The sequence below is a fragment of the Ambystoma mexicanum genome, chromosome 10 (assembly GCF_040938575.1).
Source record: "Ambystoma mexicanum isolate Mex_15411 chromosome 10, UKY_AmexF1_1, whole genome shotgun sequence".
Taxonomy (NCBI): domain Eukaryota; kingdom Metazoa; phylum Chordata; class Amphibia; order Caudata; family Ambystomatidae; genus Ambystoma; species Ambystoma mexicanum.
The window spans coordinates 1,025,485,541-1,025,499,342 of NC_090932.1; the positions used below are offsets into that span (position 1 = coordinate 1,025,485,541).

At 48.5% G+C, this 13,802-nt stretch overlaps 1 protein-coding gene across 6 annotated transcripts in view; it reads left to right on the forward strand.

Moving 5' to 3' along the window:
• Positions 1-13,802, forward strand: part of ABCC5 (ATP binding cassette subfamily C member 5) — a 2,124,586-nt gene that overhangs the window by 1,513,417 nt on the left and 597,367 nt on the right. For all 6 annotated transcript variants that reach the window (XM_069618835.1, XM_069618837.1, XM_069618838.1 and 3 more), the window contains one exon: positions 4,689-4,817. In XM_069618835.1, the coding sequence (XP_069474936.1) occupies positions 4,689-4,817 (129 nt within the window). The remainder of the gene's footprint in view (positions 1-4,688; positions 4,818-13,802) is intronic.

The window sequence follows — 13,802 nt, forward strand, 5'->3', positions numbered from 1 at the left end:
CCTACCTGCGAGGCTAAGAACCTCTGGGTCATCTTTGACTCCACACTTTCCTTCTCTGCCCAGATCGCTGCGGTATCTAAAAAGTCAAACTTCCTACTGCACCTCCTCAGAAGCTCACTGTCTCCCAAGCTCTGGTTCTCTCTAGGTTGGACTATTGTAACAGCATCTTTCTAAATCTTCCTGCCTCTACTTTCCGCCCTCTGCAACTTTTCCAGAACAGGACTGCAAGACTTGTCCTTGGCCTCAAGCCCTGGGATCGTGTATCTACAGCTTTGAAATCTCTCCATTGGCTCCCAGTGGATGCAAGGATTAAATTGAAAACCCTCTGCATTGTCCACAAGGCTTTCTGGGGCCTGGGTGCAAAATACCTTCAGCTATCCCTCTGCAAATACCTCCCCTCTCAAGCGCTTCACTCCTCTGCCCTCCAACTCCCTCCCGGTCAATCGTTTTGCAAAGAAACGAGCTGGTGGTAGATCTCTTGCTTCGGCTGGGGCCTGCCTCTGGAACAGCCTCCCTGCCACTCTAAAACTTGAGGAGAACCATCTCCGGTTCCGGAAGCACCTCAAGACCTTCCTCTTTGCTTCTGCCTTCGCTCCCCCTCTCCCCTGCTGATGTGCTCTTTCTTGGCACTGTGCACCTGGCCACCCTCTGTCCCCTGTGCCCAGGTACCCACTCACCCTGCCAACCTTCTGCATCGTCTCCTGGCCACCCCTTGCATTGGGGACTGTATCTGTACCCATGCAGCCCCCCAACCCCATTTTTCATCTTTTTCTGCACTTATCAGACTTACCCAGTCTGCTGTCTTAAAAACAGCACTTGCTACTTGCTGGCTGCACTACCACTGTTTATTGCCTCCATTTTCTATTTATTTTTATTATTATTTGTCTGCTCTCCTGCTACGCACTTTCCACTCTCCCCCTTGCATGCACTTTTTCCCTTTTCCCTTTCCCATGCACTTGCGCGTTCTCAATGTCACTGGGCCTAGTAAGATCGTTGTTGTGTTCTCCCCTGTTCCCCTCCCTTGCCTAGTCGCGCTCTGAAACACTTGTGTACGAGAGCAATACAAATAAAATATCATATCATATCATAATCACCCATGCAGTATGGAGGAAAGGGGACCGGAAGTAAGAGTAATTGCCAGTTACTCACAGTAGTGACTAACGTACTCTTAGTCCAGAGCCCCCTTTCCTCCATTCGTCCCACCATCCTCCCCCTAATATTACTGGCGTCATTAGGCAATGCTAAATATTGTCGACGCGTCAATGTGGGCTGAGGAGTGGTGCCGATGGGCGAAGTCAGGCGAGCGCATGCTCCCAAGGCCGCACCTCTAAATTAAAAGGGGAAGAAGGTTTTTCTGGTGAAAGATATTCTGTCTACCGTCCCTAGTGAGGGACGCCCATGCAGTATGGAGGAAAGAGGACTATGGACTAAGAGTATGTTAGCCACTACGGTGAGTAACTAGTAATTTTTCCTTGAAAAATGGGCCAAGCTGCCTGTATGGCACCTCTCAGCCTATAATAGAGTAATTTGAGTAATTTGAGTAATATAGTAATAGCGTTACCGCCCGACCCCTTGCGCTATCCACGCTTGTCCACCATTATAAACCTGCCCTCATGGTACAGAACCCCCAGCGTATAAATTCCCAATCTCTCAAAATGTGGTCGAAATATCTTCTCACTTGTCACAGTGACCCCGTGTACCCCATGTACTGAGAAAGCCGGCTAGTACATTCAGTCTTCCCCATGACCTTCGCCAATGCTGCTCTCGTAACGGGCATAGGCTGAATTTCACCTTTAGAGGAGGACTGAAATTCGCCCCATAGGGCAGCTTTAAGATTATCGGATTAAATTCTGGCCCTCTCTATAGCTACATGCAGCAATTCTGGTGCCAGGTCCTACCACCATACCACATACTGAATATGAGTCGATAAATAGTATATGTACATAGCCAGGAAATCTACGCCCGCCCCTTTCGAATGGCTTTGTTAGGTTGTCAAATGAGATTTTAGATTGTTTCCCTGCCCAGGCTGATTTTATCATCCACTTTCTGACCCTGAACCAGAACTTTACACTGCAGTTGTCAGGGGTAGGACCTCAGATTTATCCCAATTTATTTGTATTCCTGATGTTTCCGAATGTTTGTTTGTCACAGACAATGGGAGGTAGGTTGGTTGGTTCCATGTCTTAAAATCGCTGCAAAAAAGGCTGTGTATACAAAATATTGTGGCAAAAATGCTGTGGTTTTGCCGCCACAATCATGTAAAGGATGCAGGGGACACCCCCACAAACCCTGGACCCATTATACCATTTAAGGAGAGCGGGGGGCACCCCCGCAGCCCCTGCTCCCCTTAAATGGTATAATGGGGTACACCTTTACCGGGTCAAACCACAGCATTTTTGCCGCAATTATTTTACCAGTGACATTTTTGACGCAATTTTATTACCTGATACCGATTGGTTCTGGGAACTTTAACATAGAGCAGCGCATAGTGTCACCATACTCACCTTGGAATACAATTTCATTCCCCTCCTGCCATGGTACTCCCTTTATATAGCATGCTATGGGTTTTATATCCAGTGCGAAAAGGAGCAGAGACAAGGGACAACCCTGTCTCGTACCTCGCGTTGGATTAATCGGGCCAGATAATATTTTATTTGTTAATACCATAGCTTCCGGGCAGTATAGAGCTGCCTCTTTAGTAAGGTATTTGTGACAACTATCATTGTGATACTTTCTCACATTCTTGTTGGAGGTTTTAGACCTCTCATAAACTATTGATCTGGGCTTTCTCAGCTTGGCTGTGGTTTTTTCTCACTTGGTATTTCCCCTCTTCTAGGTTCACTCTTTATAACTATCTTCTTCACTTGATAGTCTTACCTGACAGTCTTTATCACAAGGTTTTATACCACAGTCCCTCACCTTTTCATCTTTGGGTTCATATACTAATATCCCTCCTTTATCAGGTTTTTCTTCAGAGTCTTCATAGACTTCCCACACATCCTTATCCAATATCCTCTTTATCAGCTTTACACAGTTCTAATTACACAGATTTATATTACGTAACTCGTCTCGTATTCGGCTGCCCCGGCGGCCTCCTGCTTCTCCTGGTCTCCCAGTTACCGCTCTGTATGTCGGGGAACGTTGCAGCCCTTGGCATTCATTTGGTTGATCCTCTTTGATACTGCCATTCTAATTACTTGGTTTTGTCGCACTGTCGCTCTCGGCTTCCCTTCTGCAGTATGCAGAGGTTGACGTTGGGAAGCTGCTTGTACTACCAGTTTCCTTCTCGTTCTGTGTGTTCGTTGGTCTCCCGTTCTTGGCTTCTCCTATGCTGTATACAAAGGTCAACATTAGGAAGCTGTTCGTGCTTCCACTTACCTTCTCTGATGGTCTCTGTGGGTTCCGTTGGGCGTCCTGCCCATCACGAGATGGATGTGGTCTTGCCACCACTTGACACAGACCTCTGCTTTTCTATTTCACAACGGCTCTCCCGTTGTTGGATACGCAGGGCCTCTAGCATCTCACTTTGGTGTTCTGCAGCTCTTCGAAAGTTGCAGCCTTCGCGGCTCGTCTCATGTCCGCCTCTCCAAGGCATGCTCATGTCAAGGGGGCTTCCCCGGCGTGGGGTTCTCTCTGCATCTCCGTGTTACTCCACTCGTCCCAGTCAAGTATGCGTCTTCTCTTAAAGAGACATTCTCCTTTCCTTCTCTGGGTTGGTTGGTTACAGCATTACCTTCAGCCAAATATGTAGATGTTACATTAGTCTTTATAGGAAATACTGCCATGTATGCTGCTAGGGTGTGTGGTTTAGGGAGTGACTCACAGGAACAGGAGTCCTTGTCCCCGAAGGGGGGAGTGTACCCCAGTGAGGTCCCACTGGCCCAGATCCCTATGGAGGGTCTTTCGGAGCAGGATCACCTCCCTAGCCTCAAAGGGGGCGGCTCCCCTTGGGGAGAATGGATGAATACCTTCCATTCGTCACACAGATTAGTCTCTTCACTGAATATGGGTAGGCAAATCTGCGGACCACCGACTGCTCCACACAGTGAGCACAGGGTGGGATGAATGCGGAATAGGTTTTCTATATCCAGTGTTCGCTGCACTGAGCTAGGAAGTGGAGCAGGGTGCGGCAAAGACTAGCAGGTAAGGAGATTGGTAGTGTGGGCATGTTGTTTGGGGGGCATTAAGTGGGGTTATCGGGTCTGGGGGTGGAATCAGGGAAGTGCGGTCAGGGGTCATTGGGCAGGCTGGATCTCAGGGATGGATGAGGGTGAAGCCAGACAGAAGGTAGGTGTGGGAGGCAGATGGTTATGGGGTGAAACCCTCATTAGCAAGGACAGCCAGACCAAGGTGGTAAGGCAATCAAGCTTAAGGGTTTCAGCTGTTGAGGAGCTTGGTGGGTGCGGGGGATTTGCTGGGTGGGTATTCAATGGTTGGGGATTCAAGCAAATATGTTTCGGTCGAATCTCGTATAACCCAAAGCGTCTGTCTCACTTCTGCAGCACTGTTTTACACTATGCAAATATGAGCTATAGTGTTGCATAATCAATCGATTGTTTTCATTTTTTAAAGTCCTGAATAAATTGGTTGATCATCATTTATGGATTTTCAAATATTGTATTTTCCGAGTCTTCACAGGTTATACTTTTTCTCTTGCCTGACCCTCCCTGCTACTCTTTCTGTTTCAGAGTATTCATACGGGAGTTAAAACGCTTGGACAATATCAGCCAGTCCCCCTTCATCTCGCACATCACATCGAGTATCCAGGGTTTGTCAACCATCCACGCATACAACAAGGGGCAGGAATTCTTGCACAGGTTTGTAACTTGTTACTGTCTCATCGGCTTTTTTTAATTGGTCTTGTTGTGCTATTAATCGGATTCAAATTATTTGGGAAGTCAAAGTAGAACACATGTTTTGCAAATTTGGAAATGTACAGCCCCAGCATCCTGCTGATTTCTGGACATGCAGTCAACTTGGCACTTTTTGATGGCCCCACAAGCCACTGGTCCAGGGTTTCTGCTCAACATTTGCCAAACAAATCCTTTACAGTCTAATGAGATACAATTCTTCTATTGAAAAAGAGTTCAAGGGAAGCTGATGGATTTAAAAAATGAAAAGAAACAAAAAGAAGGAATTTTAGACATGGTGACCCTGGTAAGCAGAACTACGTAATGAAAGGGTTGCTTAAATGTTTAGCTGTTCTAGAGAAATGTCTATGGTATAACTCATGCCTACGGCCCTAACAGTAATGTAATGCTAATTAAACTTTGGGCAGAGGAGATCAGAACTTGAAAGTTTGAACTTATATTACAGTTAGTTGAAAATGATACCTTATGTTTCATGCATAGGGTATTAAGTAAAATCTCTAGCAGATATTTTCGAGAACCCCCGGGTGACTGGATGGCTGAGCTTTAGTGAAGTGAGTGACTTGGATTATTACCCCTCAGTATGTTTATGAGGGTGCAAGTCCCCACCTTATGTTTGTGGCAGGAGGCTCTAAACTTGTTTTGCTTTTTCCTGATGTTCTTGTCTGGGAAGTGACTCTGTGTTACCTAAGAGACCCATGGCTTCTCTGGATAAGCATGTCCTGAAGACAGCTTGATGTCTGTGCAAAGTTACTTGACACATTTAGTTGTTGGGTCCATTGGTTGGTAGCATACAAGTGTCATGTATGATATCTGAGATTCCTTAGAGGAATACATATATGCCTAATCAGTGTTTCAAGCTGATGGAAAAAAACATTCTTAATCTTTTATCTTTTGGCTCTGCCGAGTGGCGAACAACCAGGCGCTATTGGCTGAACCTGTGCCAAAGAACACACTGTGTGACATGTGACGTGGAACAGAAGTTGAAGGTGCATGCAGCACCTTGGGAGGCCAAATGAGTAATCCTACTGAACATGTGTGTGTGAAATGCTGTGTGCTGGGAAACTATGACAATAACCGGATACAGAATTGAGATATTTCTTGGTGCTTACAATGCTACATGCTACGAAACTGGGTATCCAAGCTAAGCGAAAATTGAGAAATTATTTGTTACTTGAACGACTACTGGGAAGACTGTGGGCCTCATTACAAGCCTGCCGGTCCGGAAACAACGGTGGCGGTAAAACCGCCGCCACCGTTGTTTCTGGACCAGCAGATTACGAGTTCTACAGGCGGGTGGTGTCACTCCCGCCAGGTCTGACCGGGCGAGAGTAACGCCACCCGCCTGCAGGCGAAAATGGAAACACTGCTCTGTCATAGACGGAACCAGTGTTACCATGGTCCCCATTCACATAGAATCCTATGGGACTCTATGGGAATGGGGAACAACCCAGTTACCGCCTCCGGAATTATCGGCACTGAGGGTTGTAATACCCCGGTGTTACCGGGTGGTCTGGAGGTAGTAACTGTTTACGGGTCCGACGGCTACCTGCAGTTTTTCAGGCACGGTTACCGCCGGACTCGTAATGAGGCCCTTTATTTTACAACCCAGAGTGCTCCAAAAAATGTCTAATTACTTGAACTACAGCATTTTGTGAAAGTGAATACCAATACTCCTACGTCCCATCCCCTTTCCTCCATACTGCATGACCGCCCCTCGCTAGAGATGGAAACTGAACCTTTTTCGCTAGAAAAATCGTATTCCCCTCAAAATGTATTGCGTGCGGAAGCGTGGCCCCGGGATCAAGGCTCCCTTGACTGTGCCCACTGGCGCCACACCGGAATCCTCTTTTCCGCGTCGACGGGAGCGGACCTCTTTCACCTAAACTGTGGTTGAGCCCCTTTTTTCCTCCTAATTCCACGTTTTTAGACTTCCCAGGTATATTTTTCCATTTTATTCTATTCATACTAATCACTCTTCGTTTTGAGATAAAGATACTTAGTGTTCCGGTGCCTACACCCCTCCCTGCCACATGTTAGCAACGGCGGGCTTTAGCAGGTGCCCTGCATGGAATGGATCCTTCCCCATGTCGGGCACGCACATGCTCTGCCTCTCATGCCTTGGTGAAGACCACGGCTGTTAGGGAGAATTCTCATAAATGGCTGATTTCCCTTACCTACTGAGTCCCTCAGCAGCTTTGCTGGATTTCTAGGATTTATTATTTTCACCTGGTAAGAGTGTGAGCCTTTTTCCCACTCTTACATGTGTTTTGCTGTGTGTGTTTACACTTTTTGTGTGATCTTGGGTACTGGAGCCTCACCTACTCCATGGCCTCATATTTTTCATGTATTACACAGGACCTTCAGTGCAGTGACAGAGGGTTGTCTTTAAGACTTCCCCTGACTCAATTTTCTGGGGCTGACTACTGTCCCCCAGAAAAGGTAAAGTTGCCATTAACTTTACTTTAGTCACTTTAAACCACAGACCCAATACACCCCATCTTGCATGGAGTAATGGAAAGGGTTAATTCTTATCCCTTTTTGTCTGTGTCTCTCGGAGCATTGTTTCGCTCCCTTTACACTAAGACTTGGCTGGTGGCAGTGGTAACTACCCTATTTTTCGTACCGCGGTTATCTTATATAAACGTGGTATTGTTTTAGGCTATTATATTAGCACCGAACATAAACCCGCTTGACCATATATATTTTATTACGGTTCCAGCTGGGTTTAATCGCCATGAAATATGAAACCTCCAGAGTAGGATATCAAAAACAACTTCCTTAAAATGTCAGAAAGTTGGGTCACTTCGGTCACCTGGTATGGGTCAGGATAGCCATTCGTTAACTCATATTGATGCCGTAATTGTAACATTTCCGGTGGAGTTTACTTAATTTTTTTGGCCGTGTCTGGAAGGGGATCTCTTCACTTCTTACGTCTCGGAACGCTCCACCGCGTAGTTAGCGCGGTCCAATTCTGTCTCTGCTTCCAAGCCGTGTCAAATTCTGACCCATAGCAGATGACCGAAGTGACCCACCTTTCTGACATTTTAAGGAAGTCGTTTTTGACAAGCCCCCTGCAAATAATATCCAGAGGTGACTGAGAATTATATAACCTGTGAACAACACCTATCACCTACAGTTTGGCACGAACAGAAAGATTTCACAACTATTCTGTATATTACATTTCGTCCTGAAGAAGATCCTGAAAACTAGGGGCACCAATTGTGCCAGTAGAGGACTGAACCATATGTAGAAAAGGGGCCACCAGTTTAGAAAGGTGGCCCGAGGAAAGGCACCTAATTGTAAAGATGGGGCCAAAATAATTTGTTGTAAAAAAGTGAAATAAAATTGCAGTGTACGGTACACTGGTGATATGTGCTAGAAAAGTGGGGAAAATATGAGATGGTATGAAAGTGTATGAAAGGTGGTGGTTTCGTCCAAAAGGGTATGACATATATAGTTTCTATGGTTGTTTTATTTTGTATAAGTGTATATTGATGTAAAGAGAAATAAAAATAATATATTCTTTCTTTAGACCCAAAGTTGTTGTGGAGTCTTACATTTTTAGTATAGCTATCCAACCTCATTGCTCCTAACGCATGTTTTTGATTTAAGCCCCTGCCTAAAGCCCCTCAATGGGAGGGTTCATTGCCAGTAGTATAAGAACCAACTTGATGATTAACCTACCCATCTTCCAAGGCCCTTTTATATGTTATCCCGCTGGGGTAAGGGGGTATTGAGTTTATTTCCTAGCCCCCTAGATCTTACTGCTGCTCCCTGTGGACTGGGGACCTTACGGACACCAGCCGGGATCAGCGCTGTAACCCTCTTCCTTCTGTGAAGCACCGCTTTGTGGGCCAACCAGGTCGTCTATAGCCTGCTTAACCTCTACCTCTGTGACCAGGTGATAACTCTCACCCTCCCACTCAAAAATCAGCGCAAACGGGTAGCCCCACCTATACTTGACTCCCGTCTCCTGAAGCCGCCTAGTGAGAGGCCCACACTTCTTGCGCCGCAGTAGAGTATTAGCCGAGAGGTCCTGAAAGATGGCCACTCTGGAGTCTGTGTTACTCTAAGTTGCCTATAAGGGGCGCCTTCTCTAGAATCCTCAACTTATCACTGTAGTAGTGCAACCGCTTCAGGACAGATCGCAGCCCTCTACTCCCTCCGCCCGCACGATGCACTCGATCCAAAGTGATACGTTCACCCTGTGTGGAACCCAGCACCATACCCATGATGTCTGGACCTTCCGCTCCAGGCCGCTGGGGGATTTCCCTTCAACCTCTCGCAGCCCAAAAAAAGGGAGCATGTTGCACCTTTCTCGATTTTCAGTGTCATCTACCTTGAGGGGCAACTCCTCTTGCTGTTCCAATTCAGCAAAATGTGTCTGTCTGCACCTCAAGAATGCTTGTCGAGGCCTGCTTGGCTTCCACTCTCTCCTCTTAAGAGTTCACCTTCGCTGAGAGATCTTCCACCTTATCCCCTATGTCCGTTCTCATTCCTCGTATTTCCTTCAGAATGGCGTGAATGTCACTCTTGATCGTGCCAATCTCTCCCACGCAGGGATGTGTGTCACCGTCTCCCTTAGCCTTTGCTATCTTCTCGCCGTCGTGATGTCGATATTGCTCGAGGGTTTCTCTCCCAACTCATCTACCTGCAACCCCCCCTTCGCTTCATTATGCTGCATCCCGTTCAGGTTTAGCAGAGTCTACCTTCGACCTCTGCTTCCCCTATCGCCACAGGTGGGTTGCCTCCTGACAAGTCTACTCCGCCATTGGGCGAACTCTCCCCACGGGCATGTTAACCCCCTTGCTGCCCTGGGCCACCAGCCGCTGTCCAGACCGGCAGGGAGTTGTTGCCTCTCCTCCGAGGGGGCGCCCCCCGCACTGAGCTCTGCCGCCGCCGAACACCGCCTTGCCTTGCTCCACCCTTCCAAGCTTTCTCTGGCACATAGATACACAAGGTCCCTTAGGCACCCTTTCCTTGCTCTGCAGATTTTCCACTCTGGTTGTTCTCACCCTAAGTTACTAAGGGAATACAGATGTGACCCCTTACTCACTATTCTTAGAGAGGCACTGCTCCACCCTACTGATGAGGTTCAACCAGACAGAAACACGTGTCTTGGGTTGCTGTTGGTACTCTTGTTCAGAGGAGAATTGCGTAGCATTTCGGTGCTGGACTGCCCCAGAGCAGGACAAAGACTGATATGTTTTGGATATTTCTCCTCTGTGAAAGATAGTGAGCTAAAGAATCTGGGTAAGGATCTTGTAACCAGGACTAATGTCTGGCAGAGGGACTCTCGGGATCACCCTTGGTAATTGGCAAAGAGTCCTCAGCTAGTCCCAGATGGCCACCACCACCATCTCAGTTTGGCAGCGCCCACCGCACACTGTCCAGGCTTAGGGCTACTATCCCCCACCACTCCAGCGAGCTTGCTTGTACTACACCCACCAGGCTGGGGGCTCTCACCTATACTGGGCCGAAAGCCCACTTGTCCACACTCCTCCACTGCTCTCTCCCTGTGCCTTATGAAGTTATGTCCAGAGCAGCCTATTCTCCCAAAGACTAGGGCCTCATTACGAGGATGGCGGTAAGCAGAAAAATTGGAGATAACTAAGTTACCTCCAATTTTACCACTACGCCAAATTATGTGTTTTAGCTTTCAGTGGAAGATTTACCTCCTGTAAAACCCTGGAGGTAAATCTTGCCATTCAAAGCCCAAAAATCGCCAGGATTGGCGGAATTACAACAGTGGTAATTCCTCCACGGTTATTCCACAAAAAAAGCCCCATTGGGTCCAATGGACACAATTAAATGGGGATTTACACCGCTACCACCACTTGTAATCAGGCAGAAATTGCACCTAATCAAGTGGCGGTAACAGTAAATCCGTTTGGTGGTATTTCAGAGGATTTTTCAATTAAATACATTTAAACTTGTAATGAGGCAGTCTGTGTTGCTGTGCTGCTCACCCCTACAAGTCCTTCCCCGGGCCATGTTGCAACACAGGCTGCTGCTCCAGCCCTGCACAATCCAGGCTCAGGACTCCTATCTTGTGACCTGGACTGGGATCACTGGCCCCCCGCCAGCCTCACCTCCTTACAGGTGGGGCCATCTCCTCCAACCCCATGGCCCTGTGGTATCCTCTCCAGACACTGCGTGCCATCCGACGCCATAGGGCTTACCACCCGCCTCCTCAGCTGCGGGCTGCCCCTCCAGGTTCACCCGAGCCGTCAAAGTCTTTCGGCTCCTCCTCCTTCCGTTGCCTGTTCCTGCCGCCCAGTTTGCTAAATATTGTAGCTGCGATCCGCCTCCTAGCCCGCCTCCACATCGCAGAGGGCTGCCCGAGGCCAGGGGGAGGATGCACCTCCAGCAGCGCCCTGGCAGCCGCTTCCTCTAAATCGCTGTACAGAAGCATGGCTTGGGTCTTCTCCCGCCTCGTCTGTGCCCAGTCACCTCACAGCAGGCCTCCGTTGCCAACACCTCTGGGCGTCCGCCTCCCGGCCCGCTCCGGCTCACATTACCCCTGATCACCTCCCAGGCTGGGCGGAGGATACACCCCCAGCAACGCTGCGGCCCAGACAGCTGCTTCCTCTGAGCCCTCACACAGGAGCGCTGCTCAGGCCTTCTCCCACCTCGCTGCACTCTGTCTACGCACAACGGGCCTCAGCTGCAATCACCTCTGGGGGCTTGTGTATGAAGGTGCAGCCCCCAGTTATTTGCCCCCAACACTGTGGCAGATTCACCCACCCGAGGACTCTCCGTCAGGGGTCCCAGGTCCCTCAACTCCACCAGCCTCCACAAGTTAACTCAGGGCAGGGGACGGGGCTACTCGTTCAGTCTTCCATCTTGCCTGCACCCCCTGGTGGCATCTCTGGACTTTTGCTTTTTATGCGTGAGGGTCCCAGACTCTCCCCGTTTGCTTATATTTCTTCTTTGATAGACTTGGTTTACTCTTCTGCCAAGTACTATCATGCAACCCAATGGCTAATATGGTTTCTCCACGATTGTAAGTGTCCCATACCCTACTGTCATGATCTCTGCTTCCAAAAGATCAGGACTTGCCCGACTCCCTTGGAAGCAGACCCATAACCCCGGTTCCGAGTGCCAGCCAGTCCCAATTGGGACCTTTTGGACCCTGTCCTGGCACCAGTGGCACTAGGCTCATAAAGCTGCCCAGTCCCAGTGCTGGAAGCACCGGGCTCATAATGCTTGGGTGGATTTACCTGCAGCAGACCATGCTGCTTACTTACCTGCCAGTTGAACCCCGGATCCTCTTCTGTTTGGGACTACTTTTCCTGTTGGGTGGGGCAGGAGCCACTCCCTAGGTTCAGAACACTGGAACTCTTCTGGAAAGCAGGAACTCTTTTCTTACCTAGGCGTGGCTGTGGAAGGAGACACCTAAGCTCATTAATCCCATATTTTCTATCTGCAGACATCTTACTCTTCGAGTCAGACATACAGTGCACAGAGGTCCAGCCCAAAGAGCCAACCGTGTGTTACACATCACCTTTGAAGATACGGCATTCACCCAGTCAAGACCGGCGCCTCTGCGGGAATCAGGTGAGCGTTACAGAACGCAAAGCCTACCGCAAAACTCCCACCCAGGCGCTATGGAAACCTCGGATACCGACCAGCTAGCCCAGTTACTTGGGGAACTAAGAGCAGAAGTGCATGCAGCCCGTCAGGAAACGAATGCTCTAAGAAGGGAACTGATTATTTCCAAGGAGCGAACAGACGATCTCGCTAGACAATTGCTACAGTCACAAGCCGGACAAACTCCGTTACCCGCATCAGGGGCAAATCTTCCTTCAACATCCTCTACGAACCCAGTGCAGATCAACCTACCTGGGAATGTACCTCTGGCTCCGCCCGAATGATTTTCTGGTGACCCAAAGAGGTTTGCAGTATTTATTAATCAGTGCCGGTTGCACTTCTTATGCCGGCCAGCAGCCTTTCCAACTGATCAAGCTAAGGTAGCTTTCGTGCTTTCGTACCTTAGTGGCAATGCGGCAGACTGGTCGATCCCTCTAGTTAATCAAGATGATCCGGTTCTCCATGATTTTCAAGCTTTTCAGCTCAGTATGGAAAAACTGTTTGCAAGACATTCACAGGGGCAGGCCTTGGACAATGAGCTCCTTTCATTGCGACAGGGTAATCAAGACCTTTTGGCTTATATTGCGTCTTTGAACAGACTGATAGTGGAAACTCGATGGCCTGAGGACAAAAGGATTACGCTGTTTTATAGAGGTCTACGTTGAGAGCTCAAAGATGTGTTAGCCCGAGTAGTGAATCCCCCGCAAGACTGTTCGGACTATATTGACTTAGTCGTTCAAATTGACCACAGACTGCAGAACAGGAAGGCCGATCGTTCCAAGTTTGATGCTCGAGTATTTTCCAAACCACCAACTCCTACCAAAGGAGTAGACTCCGGGGAACCCATGCAAATAGGGGGCCTGAAAGGACCACTAACACAAAAGGAGCGGGAAAGGAGAAAACAGCTGCAATTATGCCTCTATTGCAGAAACTCGGGGCACTTTCTTCGAGACTGTCCGGTGAAACCAGCCAAGAAGGCAGTAGGAGCTGCAGTTACCAGGGTCACAAACTCTGAGCAGGGAAACGACCTCGCCCAACAAGAATAGAGGTCCTCTTGCCGAGCGTTAAAACCAGTTCCGTGACCTCGCATTTCGTGATACCTATGGTCCTCATTAGCCCTGAACATCCGGATCGATTACATGCGATTGAAGCTTACGTCGACAGCGGTGCCATCGGCAATTATGTGGATCATGAAATGGTTTTGAGGATGAATCTGACTCTTTGTCCAAAGGCTGTAAAGGACGTCATTACTACGGTGGATGGTACGGAGATAGCCTCCGGACCAGTAACGCATACCACCCAAGAAGTGACGCTAGTAAGTCAAGATGGACACCATGA